At 44.5% G+C, this 18,610-nt stretch overlaps 1 protein-coding gene across 1 annotated transcript in view; it reads right to left on the bottom strand.

Moving 5' to 3' along the window:
- The window catches only part of prkcz (protein kinase C, zeta), a gene marked incomplete at both ends in the record, with an annotated part of 143,532 nt that overhangs the window by 59,267 nt on the left and 65,655 nt on the right, over positions 1 to 18,610 (bottom strand). Inside the window, one exon of the mRNA XM_080734274.1 lies at positions 468 to 553. Coding sequence (XP_080590400.1) covers positions 468 to 553 — 86 coding nt within the window. The remainder of the gene's footprint in view (positions 1 to 467; positions 554 to 18,610) is intronic.

The following is an 18,610-nucleotide window of genomic DNA, read 5'->3' as shown; positions in this document are numbered from 1 at the left end:
TAATTCACTAATAAATTAATATCAATTAAACTATTGAACCTTTCTCTTAGCAAGTTACTAGCCGACTATTCCCGAGTAAGCCGGTCGATTTGACATATGGCGCGAGTGTGTGGTGGCAAAACTGTGGGACTAGTAGCGTGCCGAAGTTTAGGAAGTTCAGGCTACATACAGACACACACACACACAGACAGACAGACACACAGACCCACACGGCCACGTATAGGGAGCCTGTGCTTCACACAGCTCCAAAAATAACTTCATACATTAAACAAAAAATATAACAAACATACATAATACTATAAGACAGTTATAGCAAATAATAATAATAATAACAAATAAAACCATAAATGATCATAACAAATACTAAAAGAACAAGCTCCCTCAGCACGTAAGCTGGTGTTAAACTAACTACTATGGTGGACTACGGTACCACTAGTTGTGCTTCAGGACATTAACACAACACTCACCCTGTTAAAGCGCTTGGCCTGGAAGAGGTGTCCGTTGACTCGATAGAGCTTCCTCCATCTTCTGGCCCCGCGGCGGTAGATCGATTCTAGAAGAGAGAGGAGATAGTTGTAGAGTAGGAGCATGGTGGTGGTGCGTACAGTACAGGGAATCCACGACAACGGCGGAGATGAACGGAGCAATGGTTGACAGAGTCTGCTGAGGTGAGGCGAGGTGTGTGCATCCTAAAGCACGCAGACACAGAGAGAGATGCTGGGGATAGATGGATGGACGGATACGGTACAGGAGGGCAGGGGAAGACCCGCCCCGCCCTGTACGCCACGCTGCGGGGAGGAGGGGGGACGCCCATCAGACATGACACACCCCAGGGACGTGCAGGGAATGTTAGAGAGGCAGGGGCTGACATTTCTAAAAGGGCCTTTTGGTGGAAATATCGAAAATAGCTGACCTCCAAGCTCACAAGCTTGGAGGAGAGCTTGGAGGTCGGCTAGTTTTGGTGCTTGATACCACACTAAACTAAGCATAATCAAGTCAATACTGGAGATGTGGCGTAACGGCATGGATTTCTACACAGAGAGGGCAATTCCTTCAACATAAGATGCTGCATTCAAGTTCAGGAGAGTTTGGACAACGAAATTCACTTGAATGCCTTCTTCTGGTATGGTATGTAAAAGGGGCATTTGCATTTCTTTTGCCATAGTGCAAACTGCATTCATGGTCTGAAGAGGGCACTTTTTAACAGACAAGATAAAAGGTCAGGGGCTCAAGCCCCCTTTGATGTCTATGTGTGCACGTGCCTGACACACCCACATGCTCAAACATCACACACACTTTTCCCTCCTGCCCTCCCTCCTTCTCCCTCTCTCTCACTCCCTTCCCGTGCCCCCCCCCCCCCCTCGCTCTCCTGACGTTTCATCTTTCGTTTGTTCGTCCGTTCCGTGCTCTTTTACACTCTCTCATCATCCCTCCGTATTTTTAATCTATTCTTCCCTCTGGGCTCCCTGGTGATTCTGGTCTCATTAACGGGACATAATGCCCCCAATTCAGAGGAGACAGACGTGTGGGCTATTTATACGACTGTATGATAATGTTGTCGGCTATTAATACACTACTGACAGGTGTAAACAAGAGCATAGCGGCACAGTTTAAGTGCTCCACATGGGTGACAAAATAAGACACAAATAGACGGATGCACATACAAATGACATATCTCCTACTGTATCTGACATCATGACAACAGCTATTAGGAACACGGTAAGGGCTGACATGAAGCACTGTGGAAAAAGTTCTCTTTAAGCCAGTTTCACCATTTTCAAACTGGAGTCCCTATTTTGGGCATGTCATTATAGGTGAAAATGTAGACATTTTCAGAAAATTCTGATTTTATAAAAGAAAAATGTTGATGATGATTATTACAGTATTGTGAAAATATAAAATGTGTTTACTTTAACTCGAAGCAAGATGAAATCAAATGAACAATTGAATGTGACATAATCAAATTATGCTTGAACGAGGACCCATTAACTAAACAGGTCATCAACTCAACAAGTCATTAGATCCTTTAAAAAAAGAACATGGTAATATATTCTGGATTTGACTTGGCCTAAATGTTGGGTCATAGTTAAAATCCTGTTCTGGTGTGCAGTGCCAGTGATGCACATTCAGCATTATTAAATATGAAATGATCATTCATTCAGCGAGGTAGACAGCTTCTAACTCAGCCTAATGAATTATGTTTGGTGCCAGATCTGATTAGCGAAGTAATATATTTTCCTTAAGGGTCAGATTTGCAAACTAGACAGTTTTGGTCCAATAGCTAAGATACAACAAAACTGCACAGTGAATCTAAACAAACATAACGATTTGTGACAAGAGATTCAGGGATAGGTCCCTTTTTTGTCATCACTTCAAACACATTGTAGATTGTGATTTGATATAGTGGCGTTTGAGAACATCAGTGTGATCATGACATGCTGTCGTAACAGACATCAATAGAAGTAAAGTATCATACAGTACAGGAAGTGATGTCAGTACCAGTCCTTGTTTGCCAATGAAGCACTGGAAATTAGATTGATCCCTTTTACAGTAAATCAAACTATTTGGCACTTTTTTGGGCACCAGTTGGTGTGTTTGCCACAAAAACACCCTAGCATAAGATGAAATGGCCAGTCTGGTACTATGGGATGATAGTAGCCAGAGCAGTGATTCTAAACCTTTTTAATTTAAAGGACCCCTTGTTTGATATGCATTATTAGGCCACATACCCCTTTTTGTGTCTAGCACTCCAATCTACACTATAAATGCTGTGCAACTCAGATAGTATCCACCTCTTTCCACGGGAATTTACTGGAGAATTTTTTGCACCACACTTCCGGTTAAAAGCAGATATACAAGCTCACGTCGCGTCGCAGATGCAGCCGTTGTGAGCTTGTAGATCACACTCGGCTCCGGCGCCGGGAGCTCCGTGCAACTTCTGCGCAATGCACGATGGGATGTTGGAAAATTGTGGATACAAATGGAACCAAAAGGACCCATAAAATGTGTACACTTTCTCGAGTTACAGACCTATAAGGGTCCATTTGTTTCCTAGCTATAAATCATTTAACAGGGGACACTATCAAGGACGCCTGGGTCCCTTACAGTATGTACTCAGAGGATGACACCAACGTTATCAGCAAACAAAAGTGATACAAATCAACCCCATCCTCCGCGAAATGACATTGCCACTCACATGCCTCTTACTGTATTTACTTGTTATCTTCGCTATGCAGGTCAAAGGCAAGTAGGGATACAGTAACAAGTTTGCAAAGGGGGAGATTATGCTTTCGTTTCTGTGTGTGTGTGTGTGTGTGTGTGTGTGTGTGTGTGTGTGTGTGTGTGTGTGTGTGTGTGTGTGTGTGTGTGTGTGTGTGTGTGTGTGTGTGTGTGTGTGTTTTGTGCATCCTGCTAGTTGGTCAATGAAGTAACTCTTTCCTTATATTGTGAATGATCTTTTTATAACTTCTATTTTATACTATAATACTATAATATTGACATTAATGAAGCGAATAATCAATGCATTGTCTCCGAACAGTAAGGTAGACAACGATCAGCTTTAGCTGATCCATTTCCTGGAGTCTTGTGAATCAAAGATTTGTACTGTACAGTAGCAAATGTTTTAAACTATTTAAAGAGTAATTTCTCATTGATGCTGTCGACCGACTGGAATCTGTGCCGTTTCAAAACACTCAACCAGACACTTGGTATTTGATCAAACAGCAGAGGATTAAGGGGCAGAACAGCAACAAAACAGCTGGCTGGCCGTCTCCCTCTTGGAAGGGTGTAATGCTCCTTATCTCTGAGGTATTGCAATGTAAGCCACTGACTCCTCTGAATGCCTGGTACTCTAGCTCGATAGATGCACTCACTGCCCTCATTATAGGGAAGAATGTGTTTGCTTTGGATTCGAGTAAAAGCTCTGATGACTGAGGAGAGCTGGTCTTTATGTCGCCAGTAAGCACTGAAGGACCAATTGAACCGACCTATCCAGCTATCCAGCTATCCAGCACGCACGCACGCACGCACGCACACACACTCTCAAATGTGCCCTGCCTGAGGCATCTTACTTTGCAGATAGACGTTTATTGATTCCACGAGGGCTCAATAAAGGTCTGTGTAATCTCTCTGATTAGAGATCTCCACCTACTGATACGTCTGTGAACTTCTAAAGGCAAAGCAGTTGCTAGAACAACATACTGTAGGTGAGAGGGTTCTACGCCCACTGCTTTGGAAACCAATCATATCACCACCACCATATGAAGGACCACCCCTAAAGACTTGGTTGGATTGTTGGTTCCACCCAGTTTTAGGAACGAAAGCTGGGAGATTGCCCTCAGTCTCTAGCTCAGGGGTCTTCAACATTTTCAGGCCAAGGACCCCTTAGTTGAGAGAGAGATGAAGCAGGGACCCCCACTACATATCGTAACGTATCCTTTACATGAAACGTTAGTAGGCCTACTTTTGTTGTTGTGTTCTGTCTCGACACTTTATGTACACATATATATATATATATATATATATCCTTCTTTCTTGTTTGTATTGTCGCTCGGCTATACACAACAGTCTTTTTCTTTTTTTCTTACTGTCCTTTTTTTTTTTTTTTTTTTTTTATCCCACAATTTTGTAACCCATTTTTTTCACCCAGTGCCAATTGCCTATGTAATCCTGGGCTCTGCTCTCCCTCTGCCAACCTGGGGAGGCAACGGACTGACCTCATGCTTCCTTCTATGCATGAGGAGTCCAAGTTGCTTCTTTTCACCTGACAGTGGAGATTTCCCTGGTTTGGACGTAGCGCGTGGAAGGAACACGTTATTCCAACCAGTTCCTTTCCCCTCCATCAGGCGCCCCGGCTGGCCAGGGGGAGGCATTATTGAGACCAGGATTACGTGCATGTTTTTGTGAGGGTATCAACCCTAGGAGACACGGGGAGAACATGCAAACTCCACACAGAAAGGCCCTATCGCCAACCCCACCTAGGGTGTGGGCGCTGATGACGCGGAGGAGGAACACGCCGCCAGTGCCCACAGCGTCCCCCGGCGGGAATCGAACCCATGCAGGACCTTCTAGCTGTGAGGCGAAGCGCTAACCACTGCACCACCGTGCCCCCTTTTTTCTTACTGTCCTGTAACCTTTAACTGCTGTACCTTCTGGGTAACTGAATTTCCCCCGTGGGATAATAAAGGTATCTATCTATCTATCTAAATTGTGTTGCAGATTAAAAATGTACAAGGATTATTTCTTATACAGTTAAGACTTGACAGCACTATCATCTGTGTAGGTTGGATTAATGTGTATTTTCATATATTTAACCACTTGAACTGTCAATGCCTACTAGTCTGCTCTTCTTTTCCCTCTACACCAAACCTCTGTGCCAAAAAAATAGACAATCTACAAGCTCACAACGCCTCACGCTGCAAGGCGTTGTGAGCTTGTGGATCGGCTATTTTTTGGCTAATGTTCCACTAAGAATAGGTCACATGATCACACAAAGATTTGGCGGACCCCCTATAGTAACTCTGAGGACCCCCTAGGGATCTCGGACCCCCTGTTGAAGACCTCTGCTCTAGCTGAGTGAAACATTCAGAGACTGACTTGTGAGTCTAGACTGGCTGGGCAGATCAAATGGGGATCAAACACAGGAATGGAGAGACAAAAAAGGACCTGCTCTCCATGCACTGTCGTCTGTGGATCCTCTCTAATCCTGTTAACTCATGGCCTCCAAAGGGAAGAGACGGCCGCCTCGGAAAATCACTGCAGCACGTTTCCATAGTTACCCAATCATTTTTTTTCCCTTTCCTTTTTCCTTCTGCACATGCTGGTGGGTGGGGGACCATGGGGGCACGGCAACATGCCACCGCAGGGACAGGCACACATTAGCCAATTACCGTCATTCTGCATGAGGGGGTGTGCAGGGGACCGTGGGAGAAACCACACGTCACATAGCCCACATTACAGGTAGGCAGCATTGATTTAAGCTCCCCCACTGACGTCACATCACCTTCTACGAATGGAAGGTTAACCAATTAACATTAGCCAAAAATAGCAGATCTACGAAGCTAAGTTTTGAGCTGGTAGGCTTTTTTAGGTGAAGAGTTTTGGTGTCCAACTCAGGTCCAGAAGGTTTTTATGGTTATGAAATTCAGATGGGGTGTGGGGTCATGGTTTAAACATCTCACTGACCGTGTCATTATGATATCTTATCTTTCGGATCGGAAAAACTAGAATTGTCTCAAGAATAATCTATGGCAGAACAACATACAACAATGGGCATTTTGAACAAACCAATGGCTCCAACTCATACTGACCACACACATACCCTGGGGCTCACCATCAGCAACACGTCTCCAGATTTGGTTTGACTTTGTGAGGAGCAAACACACAGACACACAGACATGCATGCGTGCACGGCCGCACGTGCGCGCACGCGCGCACGCACGCGCGCTGTGGTCACTGTGCATGTGACATAATCATAGGCTGGCGACACATCAGAGGGTCCCCAGGAGCGGTAGGAGTCAGGTAGAACAAGCTGTCCAGTATGTGCTCTGTCTCTTTGTATGTGGTGACACATCGTGCCCGAGGAGGAAATGACTAATTAGGAGGTGAGCCGGCATTGTCCATCATATTTGGTTTCATGATGTCATATCTGAGAAATCTTTAAAGGACCATATTGGACACTTTTGCCCACCCTTTTTTGACTGGAGAGCTACTTTTAAAATGACCAGCTCAACATGATCTACCCACCCCCAAAAAAATTACCTGGGGGGGCTTTGGAATAGCCGTTACATATAAGACAAACACACTTGAAATGGGAAATGGAAGTGATAGGTTTTTGGGTTCTTTGTAATGCTCCTGAAACCATTGCATTGTGGGGGTTTGCCTACTTTAGAAGCAGTGAAGGGAGCTGACAGGCAAGTCAAGTCACCTTAATTCAAGTGACAGATGCCAAAATGAGGGGTTTTGTGATTTTTGTTTATAAATATTTCCCTTTATATTAGGGGCATGTCATATGGTCTACCTGCACAGCCTTTGTGATCTACTGGTAGATCACGATCTACCTTTTGGACACCCCTGCTTTAGACACACATGTTCAACACACTTGAAATTAGTGAACCATTTTTCAAAGCATGTCTTTGATTTACGAGGAAGCCATTGAATTCCATGCATTTCAGGATGGTAGGAAATTAAAGTAGCAGAGAATTTAAATTGATTGAGATAGCTAATGCAACAACTTAAATATCATACTACATGTTACCATTGTGTGTTAATGCATTTTGAAGCGCAGATTGTTTTGGAAAGTCTTGCCGAAAATAGTCCCAAGATAAAATCGACCCTTTAGCCGACATTGAGTGCCATCATATTTACGATATATGGTAGCTGTGCATAGGCAGTCAGTGACATCCTACTGACACTGGTACGAAGATTTAACTATTTTAATGCAACTACCACCTGTAGACAAATACAGGAAAACATAATACTGATTATAAACATGATCAGTCCGATGATCTTAAAAAAGTGCCAAGTTTCTTTTTCTGATTGCTTTTGAATAGAAATCAAATCATGAAATGATCAGTGTGGCGAGGCTAATGGCATTCTTTATAATCCACCGTGAAGTGCAGGGATTACATTAGCTGCTGTTGCACACCATGTCCAATTAAAAAACAATTTAGGAATCAGGGGGGAGGACTGGTTCTTTGTTTATCACTCTCTGAGGCCTTTCTCCGCTGCTTGAGGGCAGTGTGATGCGAGACAGGCAGGAGGCTACTGCAGCTTCCAACTCGTGCCCCCCCAACAATGCCAGGCACGCACAATTGCACAAACAAACGCACGCTATTCACACAGCTAGACTAGAGAAAGACACTTCCACTGGGCTACTGGACCAACACAAACACGTCCCGCCCCACGACAGACAGACAGACAGACAGACAGACAGACAGACAGACAGACAGACAGACAGACAAGTGTTGCATCGCTCCCGCTACATCACTCAGTGCCAAGGAGAGAGAGAGGCAGGGAGGAAGGAAGGAACAAAGGCAGCGCTGTTGATAGAGAGAGAGAGAGAGAGAGAGAGAGAGAGAGAGAGAGAGAGAGAGAGAGAGAGTAGTAGCCGTCGTAGAAAAAAAGACCAGATGTTCTCTGAGGAGGAGTCAAATACAATACTACACCTCCAGATGCAAACGTCAGAGCGCATAATCCTGCCATGCTGTCCCGGTGAAATCCCAAATGAAGAGGGCTGTGATGGTGGCAGATCTACCAGACCCCAGTAAGCTGGAGACCTAAGCCTTATCTATACTTATTGGTTGTATGATTGTTTCGCACGCCGATGATGGCTGATCTACAAGCTCACAGCACGGAACGGATGCGATGCGTTGTGAGCTTCAGGATCGGCTATTTGGGAGCATAACCTAGGCATTAAGGGTGGTACTATACTAGGGAGTGACTCCTGGACAGGACATTTGCCAGGGCCTGACTCACTTCCAGACATTGTTCGTTACGCTAGCAGGAAAGCGATAATATGCTCCCTTCCTCAAGAACCCTTCTAAATAATAAAATAATTACACTATAGGTCATCTTGCGATTGGATAACACTAGGACGCATAATTCGTACACCCCTACTTCTGGCACCCTTTTTTGAGCACAGCCATCTTTGAACTCTTTATTGGGAACTCTTACACGCACCTGCATGACTGCATATAAACACCTGGCAAAGTACTGAAAAACACTTGTGTACGACAGGTTTCAACACGCACGCACGCACGCACGCGCGTGCACACACACACACACACACACACACACACACACACACACACACACACACACACACACACACACACACACCACACACACACACACACACACACACACACACACACACAGTATAAGTGGCCCTGAGGCATGTCTAAAAGTCTGACCTTATCACCTGCATTTGTTTATTTGTTTAGTCCCTAGATGCCAGACGACACTCTCTCTCTCTCTCTCTCTCTCTCTCTCTCTCTCTCTCTCTCTCTCTCTCTCTCTCTCTCTCTCTCTCTCTCTCTCTCTCTCTCTCTCTCTCTCTCTCTCTCTCTCTCTCTCTCTCTCTCTCTCTCTCTCTCTCTCTCTCTCTCTCTCTCTCTCTCTCTCTCTCTCTCTCTCTCTCTCTCTCTCTCTCTCTCTCTCTCTTTACAGAGATTGTGCATTACATTCACCCATTCACGCACACATTCATACACTGGTGGCGGAGGAAACCATGCAAGGCACCAACCTACTCACCGGGAGCAACTAGGGGTTCAGAGTCTTGCCCAAGGACCCTTCGACATTAACTCAGGGGGAGCCCGGATTCGAACTGGGAACCCTTCGTGCTCTAATAACGGTTTCTCTACCCCTGAGCTATGCCGCCCCTCATGTTGTCATGTACAAAAACACACTTGACCATAAGTCTGGCAATGGAAATCTTCAGTTGGTTTATGAATAAATCAGCAGCAGTGAAGTTCTGGTTAATTTATATAGCTAAAACATTTTGTCCCCACTCCTTCCAATTGGCAGGTCATTAAAGCTATTATATAAAGCTTGGCCTCCACTTTTGAAGTAGCAGCAGCAGGATCAATTCCCCACGGCCTTCTTTTTTAAGACACAATTAGACCTCATTGATGTGGGAATGTTTGACACTGGCGTGGCTGATTCCGTTAGCTTGATTATGATTAAAGCCTTCATTCAATTGTCTTTTATTGAGCGTCCTTGGCCGAGGGTGGATTTGGTCGAGGTTTCGCAGAGTGCACTGAATAACGAAAAGACGTCCAATTTAAAAGTTGTCATCTTTTGTCTGAGGTCTAGAACGGAGGCGGTCACGGACGCCTTGTATAATAATGCAATGTTCTGAGGGGCTTTTCCGGCGGGATCAGGGTAGGTGGCAGACACAGAAGCCGTTCAAAGCACACAAATACAAGAATATACACAGTCAGACTCACAGATGTATGTACAGACACATTGTGTGGGCTGAAGCCAACCCACTGAAATGAGTCAGGCAGTCAGCAGCTGTTAGGTGACACCATGGCAACAGATCTATCACTCTGTTACCTCCAAAGCCATATTACGCCATTTGAAAGATGAGCTATACTTGAGATCACATAATGGCCTATGACAGCCGACGCAACCTTTTGGCTTTGTGAAGCAGTTTACAGTATCAATCGATAAGGACAACATTTTTCAAATTTTCAAAACCTAGTCACAATTTCTCTCAAGTTCTGCCCGTTGCAGCCTAATGCTTAATGAAAAAGAAAAAAAAATCACTTCTACAGTTGTGACACGGTGTGAGCTTGTAGATCGGCAACTTACAGCGTACAACGTAGTACAAATCTGTCTCACTTTCTGAATCCAAAATGTTTCCAACAACAAAGAAGTTTGTTAACACGTCACCTTTTCTCCTTTACATTCTAAATGTTTGGTTAATCCTCGACTAATGCCTGTGGTGTTATCGATACTTGACATTAGTGTTACTGTACTTTCATCACTTTAGACCTCTTGACTCATGGTCTTCAGTGGGACGATGATCTCATTCAGGTGTAGAGCTCTGTTCTACTGTATATACTGTAGTCACGTCTCCCTTTTATGATGGGAAACATTAGAGCTTTCACCCTAGGCTTGAAGGCAACCATTCATTTCAAGCTGCAAGATACAATAATTACAGTATTTTCCGGACTATAAGGCGCACCGGACTATAAGGCGCACTGTCAATGAATGGTCTATTTTCGAACTGTTTTCATATATAAGGCGCACCGGACTATAAGGCGCACATAATAGACGCTACCATTGTGTTATGCATCCAACAGATGGAGTTGTGCTAAAGGGAATGTCAATGTCAATGAATGATCCATATATAAGGCGCACTGGACTATAAGGCGCACTGTAGTTTTTTGAGAAAATGAAAGGCTTTTAAGTGCGCCTTATAGTCCGGAAAATACGGTACTTCTTTCTCCCATCCCTGGGGCTAAGCCATACTGTACTGACAACAATGGCAGATTATCATTTGAGAAAAAAAAGTCTTTACTCTCTGCTATCCCTCGGTCCATCACTTCTCCTAATGTTCATTTATTCTATCGTTCGTGCCCCCCGTTCTTGTTTTATCTCGTTTAAACTCTTTCCCTTTGTTCCCCTCTTTCATGAAATGGGACGCCAGGGCGTATTAGCTATAGCTCAAAGTGGAGTCTGGGGACCCCCAGGGGTTCTTGAGGGCGTTCCAGGGGGTCCCCAGCCAAATGATTGATAGTTTAGAACCTTTCTCTACACTGTGTGGAACCGGAGCATGTACTTGATTCCATCACAGACATGGCCTTTAAAAGCAGAGTTCATAGACATCTCCTGACCAACCCTCACACTGACTGTTGAGCTGCAGTGAACCGTATGATTGGCCAAAAGATACATTAACTTACTTGGCTATTGTTCACAATTGCACCTAATTAAAAAAAATAAAAAATAAAAAAGAATCAAATTACCCTTATGTGTCTGTAACTCTGAAGCGTTTCCATTTGTATGCTTTAACATTAACACTGATGATACAACAAAGTAGATTGGGGTCCCACAGATCAAAGGGTATCAATTGGGGGTCTGTAGTCTAACAGCTCATTTGTTTCAATGAGGACGTCCTGACCTACCGCGAGCGACAACGCGCCGTGCAGCGATGTCGTCCACCCCTCCGGTTTTCGCTCGCGGAGCCTCTATTTGTGCGAGGTTTTGCGGCGACATGCATAGAGGTAAATGGCCATGTCCCGCCCCCCAAACACTTTTATTAACTAATTATTTATTTGATTGGTTCAGGCAGCCGTCACAACGCAATGGCCGACGCTCCATATGCGGACAATATTTCGCAGGACATCGCGTGCAGTGCGGATGAGGTGTAATGCATAGCAAACTGTCGGTCCTTCACTGCTATAGCCGTTATAATGTTCTATAATTGGGGTCAATCCCTGGCATATATATTTCTCAATGGTGGTCAGCTAATATGAAATGAAATGATGAAAAAGTTTGAGAAGCACAGAGCGATAGCATGGTGCTCATGCTGAAGGCCTCTTGTCTGCGCACCGTGGCTGTTGCAGTGGCATCTTACGCAACACGATGTGGCCTGAATTAAAACCCAGCCACACTTTCAGCTTCAATGACACACAGGCTCTCTGAGGGACTTGTAGAGGACTAACACTGAACTTCACTTTGTGCTGCTAAACACAACCCTCAGTCAGCCTGATCCCATGTGTTGGAGTGTGGCGACTGAAGCCATGGCGTTTTTGACCCTGTGAATAAGTCTGATCTTGCCCTGACCTCAGCCTGAAAAGCATTTCTGTCCAAATCCCAAACGAAACCTGAAAAACATGAAATCGTTAATGGTTTTCTCCGGATGGAATGCAAACAACCACTATACCACTACACATACTGTATATATACGTACATACTGGCTCAAGCTGGCACAAACTCACAATCACATGTTGTATTGTGACAAGTTGTGAGGATGTACGTACAGTAGGCTATATCTGCTATTCTCTGTCCGTCTCTATCTGTGCCAAACAGGTTTATGCATTGATTGATTTATTTGAATATTTCATTCATCAGAAATGATATCAGCACGAGCACAGTCATACACAGTCTAAAGGGATCCCACAAAAAGTACCAGTGGACTTGTTTCCATTGAGATCCTATTATATTCACTTCATCAACATAGCAAAAAAAAAAATCACCAAAACAAAAAAAGAAGTGATAATTACCTCCTCCTTTGGTGCATGAAGGGCATGGTATGGAATGGTTTGTGTGTGTGTGTGTGTGTGTGTGTGTGTGTGTGTGTGTGTGTGTGTGTGTGTGTGTGTGTGTGTGTGTGTGTGTGCGTGCGTGCGTGCGTGCGTGCGTGCGTGCGTGCGTGCGTGCGTGCGTGCGTGCGTGCGTGCGTGCGTGCGTGCTGTAGTCATGAGTCAGGGTCACTGTTCGGCTCAACCTGGCTGTGAGAACTTTTAGACAACACCTTGACATTTGTAGACATGCTATCAATAAACAATTTCCATATCGGATGGAATGAACACACACAGGCCTACAGACGCACACACATTCACATAAAAGCGTGTTCACTTCAGAGGACTTGGAGATCAGCTCTCTTTTTCAGAGATTATGTAACTTGAGCTGGAGCATCTAAGCACTTTTTCTAATATCTTGGGGCACGCACGTACGCACACACACACACACACACACACACACACACACACACACACACACACACACACACACACACACACACACACACACACACACACACACACACACACACACACACACACACACACACACACACACACACACACACACACACACACAAGAAGCAGGCTTTGAAGGCTTTTAGATTAATTTACTGTTCTTTCAAGATTCAGGATCTCACACGCCATGCTGTTGTCTAATACCATCTGAGCTTCAAACATCTGAGCTGAATGGACTACCCTACTCAGTAAACAAAGGGTACAAGATGCAATGACTGATTATACTGTAACAACACGATGTATGAAATATTAAGTGCTAGTCATAATGCATTATGCTCAGAGGGGAACAGCCCATTATAGCTACCATAACTAGTCAGTTATAGTGTGTCTTCATGTAGAGACAAGACAAGTTATGACACTTTATAAGTGCATTATAATGCATTATAAATGTGATTATAATACATTATACTGTACAGTAGACCTGACCTGACCTACTCTGAATATATCTGTATGTCACCTCTCTACAATGCATCTGATAAACAGTAACTGCTGCGACAGCACAGTAAATTATCAAGTGGAATCCCTTTCCCACAGCTTGAAAGGGCAAATGATGCTGTAATGAAAGACATCAATATTGATGTTGCAGCTGTAATGGACGTGTTACTGATCCAATGGTAAACCACCCATCCTGACATTCTTACCTCTACAATACACACAATACTGGGAAACTTTGTGATGCTTAAAACGTAACACACAGTAATTAGAATTTGGCTTTAACATTGTGTGTTTGTTACAGCAAATTGGACAAAAAGGATGTTTGCAAACTTACTTTGATGAATTATTTGTACGTAACCTTTTTGGGGGAGGGGGCTTTTATGCCTTTATTGATAGGAGAGTAGACTGACTTTATTGATAGGACAGTAGACTGACTGAAATGGGGGGAGAGATGGGGAGCGACATGCAGAAAAGGTGGTCCGGATCGGGAATCGAACCGGCGACGCCGGCAGGCATCCATGCCTACGTGGCAATGCCTAAGTGGTGTATGCACATGGACCAGTAGGCCAGCAGGTGCCCCATGCCAGGTGATAACCTATTCTCTCCACCATGGCTTGCCAACTTGGCTGGCACATGTGCGAGGCCACTGGCTGCTTGACACAGACACTTAGCCTAGCAGCTCACTTGGGTGCAAATCACAAGCGCCAAAGGCCTTCCCTGTTGACACTGCCTTGTTTTCAAATGATGTGAAAAGTCTGGCATGTTATACCATTCTTTATTATGGTATAAAAAGAGTGAAGCAAAAGGAGCGCTCCCCCTCCCTCCACCCACGTCCAATCTAGCACTAAGCGTCTCAAAATGTCGTGAGAGACCGAACTCTGTTGTTGTTGATTCAACACATCCTAGTGGCATAGTACGTTTTCAAACATCCTAGTAAATCTTCAAACATCCTGGTTTTCCAAATGTACTATAACATATGCCAGTGGTTTCAACCAGACCTCATGTATTATAATTCTGTCACATATAAACCATGTGAACCCTGTGTATATCCTGTGTGTGTCTGTGTAAACGGAGGGAATTATCAAGAAGTCATTTTGGCTGTTTGAAATGTGACTTAGTAACAACAGTGTGCAAATACATTCTTCCCAGATGAACTAACCCGTTTCTAAACATCTAGAAACTCTAAAAGGCTTTTTCAAACCCACCCTATCCTGGGGTGGGCATGAGACAATGACAAGAGTCACAAGAAGATAAGAGGAGGGATGTTTGAGTCTAACCATTTTAGTAGGCACTTCTCATGGGAGATGGACCGCTCTCCGAGGGCTCTAAATAGGTTACACTGATTTCAATCACCAGTCCCTGTGGTACTGTACGACCGGCAGGCAGAAGCCGTCAAGGCTGACAATAAAGCAGCCCTAGAAAGAGCGTTTCGGATGCTCTCAGCAAAAGGGAAATGGAAGGTATATTCAATTTAGATGCCGTTTTAGGATGCTATGATGGAAGCCACACTCTTTTGTTTGAGAGGTACTGGGGCAAAATTCTGAGGATTTGATTATGGAGGCAGAAGCAAACGCCAAGTGCAGCTGAGTTGCTTGATTTGTCTTCAACCGTTGCCAATAGTAAAGATGAGTTTTGTAACAAGAGCATATACGATATACACACACACACACACACACACACACACACACACACACACACACACAGTACAAACATATCCATGCAGCGTGCGACAACATAGACAAGTTAGCTCAGTTCAACTCCTACTCAACCATTGTCTCACATGTGTACAGCCTTGTTTTGAAATCTACTTTTGGCTCAACGCACCGCATCTGAACCCCCTCCCCCGGCTGACCCTGAGGTGCAAACTAACTAGGTACATGAACTCAAGCACTGTATTTGTTGTTGTTTTTTATTTCCAATTTTCCTTTTACTCCGCTCCACATTGCAGAGGCACATTTTGTACTTTTACTTATTACTTGAAAACTGTAGTTACTAGTTACTTTGTAGATTTAGATTATTATTACGATCCTCTCCAGCCCTATGTATACTTCTGCAAGCACACAACGCATCCCATCGTGACCGTTGCCGTTGAGCTTATTTTACTTTCGATACACACTGAACTTGGAAAATGGGACATTCTGCATAAAGAGCACTTTTACTTTTGGCACTTTAAGTATATTTCTGTGCCCAATGCTTAGATACCTTTACTCAAGTAAATCATGCTTACCGGACTTTTACTTGCAACAGAGTTTATTTCTACATTGTGGTATTGATACTCTTAACTCAAGTAAAGAAAAATCGGAGTAGCCTACTCCAGTGGTTCTCAAAGTGGATTTCAGCGACTCTGTGGGTTCCTTTAGAGGGGTCCAAATTGACCCATAGAAGTCTGTAACTCTGACAGCATACAAGTGGAACCTGACGGACGGTTCCACTTGTATGCTGTCAGAGTTAAGGAGACCTTGAAATGTAAAGAGTTTGAGAAACACTGGCCTCCTCCTTCCCCCACTGACCAGGACCCTGGTCTCTCCTACCTTTGACCCGCAGGTAGAAGAGGAGCAGCATCTCCCTGGCTGACTGTTCTCCCTCCACCACCACACACACACACACACACACACACACACACACACTGCTCCCTGGCTGGCTCTCACACCCTGGCTCTCATGGTCGCTCTGCTCTGCTCTCTCCACCTCCACTTCTCCCGGCTCTTCTTTTGTTTCTTCCTCGCTTTCTCCCAATCCACCTACTCCTCCTCCTGCCAAACAGCTTTTGCTCGTGCCTCTCTCTGTTATGCTCCCTCTCTCTCTCTCTCTCTCTCTCTCTCTCTGCCTCTCTCTCCCTCCCTCCCTCCCTCCTACTTTGTTCTCCTCCTCACACACAAGGCTGCCAGGCCTGCAAACCCACATCAGGGGAGGGGAGGAGGTGCACGTAGCGGTCATATATATGCCGGTTCATACAATACGCGGCGGCTGCGGCTCATCCCCCTCTCCCCGTCGTGCGGACCTGCTCAGGGCCGCCAGGCCCCAGGCTCATTATGAGTATTATTTTCATCGCTACCTTTTGTCTGCGTATTAAGCAGTCCCCATTGAACCGGCTCTATTGGATCGCTCCGTGTGATTATGGGGCATTTCAGTCAGAGAAGCCTTTTGAAGTCGGTTAACCACCGTGCCGCAGTGGCACTCTGCGTCCACAAGATGGCAGAGCCAGCTGTGGCTATGCAGTCGGCAGCAGTCAGCCCTTTCTCTGCACCCCAACACATTTACACCTAAATTTAAACCTCACAGTCTATTTTTAGCAACTGCGCCTTTACCAATTGGAGCGATAGAGGTGCTTCATGACAGCTGTGCCTACCTGGGGAAGGGGCAGGTACATTTTTAGAGCACCTTTTCGTATGTGTGAAGTGAGCACATACTGTAAACAACGCTGAACAGTATCTCACAAGACATTCAAGTCTCATACTGTCTTATTTAAAGTAGTTCACCCCCAAAATGACTTGTTTTCTATTGATTACTCATGCCATGGAGACTTGAGTTCAATAATACTTTATTTTGTATTTGTCGCATTCCTAAGACAAAAATGTGAGTATAGTGCATTTACCCTCATTGATTCCGGATGGAGACCCAAATGTAGTTGGGTCCCCATCAGGATTCAATGAGGGTACATTTATGAATGTACTTTATTTAGCCACTCTATTATATGTAAATTATCAGTTATATGAAAATAACAGATATACCAGCTCACAATGTGTCGCATAATGACCTGCTGTGAGCTTTTAGATACTATTTTGGGGGGAGATTCTGCTTATAATGACTTGCTCAAAATAGGGGTGGGAGGTTGAACGCAGTTAAAACTTGTACAGGCATAGTTACAGGTCACAGGAAACAAGCCAGGACATACAAATGAAAGAGACTTCATATGACTAGATGATAAACCCCCATAAAACCCACCTTTGAGACTATTAAAGCTGTGATTCCATAACTGGGCCTCTCCCCAGCCGACCAGGGACTTAGTGCCCATTTCCTTTTCGCCAATATTGCAACACCGAGGGAGGCTGTGCAAAGCATTTTCTACATTCCTTCACAGTGAGGTTGTAAAGGCCATTCCCTGAGCTTTATCAAAGCAATAAGCCTCAAGGAATTCTTTCTTTATCAGCAGCGCTGCTGAAAGAGAGCTCCTTAGTGCTGCTGCAGCCTGCGGCCTACTACTGCTACGGTTGCCAACACGCACACTTTGCATTAACAATACAAGTAGAACCAATAGCTTGCAATACAACACAGGAGTTAAGTGAGGTGAATGTCATGCTACAGTACATTGGGAGGTAGGTGACTGTGCAGAATGGGAGTTAACATAGACAGACTTCGGGCTGCATTGCAAAAGCCAGAAAATCCTTATCCTTCCTTTTACACTCATAATACATTACTGGCAAGTGCCTTTATCAATCTATCTATATAAACTTGACAAAATAATGTTCACCCTGTTGACAGACAGAGCAGTCTGACAAAACAGTCCATTGATGTTGATGCTACAAGGTAGCTACTGTATATCCTAGCTTTTCTGTCTATGATATGAAACACTTTCATCCACTCTGTTTACAGTGGGTTGATCTTGACCGTGACCAGTGTGTTATAGGGTCAATCCTCGTGGTGCTATATTACATAAGAGTGCTGGGCTTTGTCCAAAATGTTGTGCGTTTAGAATAACAAAAGCCACAGGGCTTATCAAGGTGACCTGGTCAAAGTAGCATGAGGGGAGGGGAGGTTCGAAAGTGGGAAGAGAGCGTTTAATGACTGAGAAAAAGGGAGCGAGAGTGATGGAAGGAACTAGATGAATGGTAAACTAAATGGTAATTTATATGCGCCTTCATCCAGGGCGCTTTACAGAGATTGTGGATTACATTCACCCATTCACAC

Source organism: Nannobrachium achirus, assembly GCF_963921795.1.
Source record: "Nannobrachium achirus genome assembly, chromosome: 9".
Taxonomy (NCBI): Eukaryota; Metazoa; Chordata; class Actinopteri; order Myctophiformes; family Myctophidae; genus Nannobrachium; species Nannobrachium achirus.
Note: the sequence above shows the minus strand (reverse complement) of the source record. Positions and strands in the feature narration are given on the sequence as shown.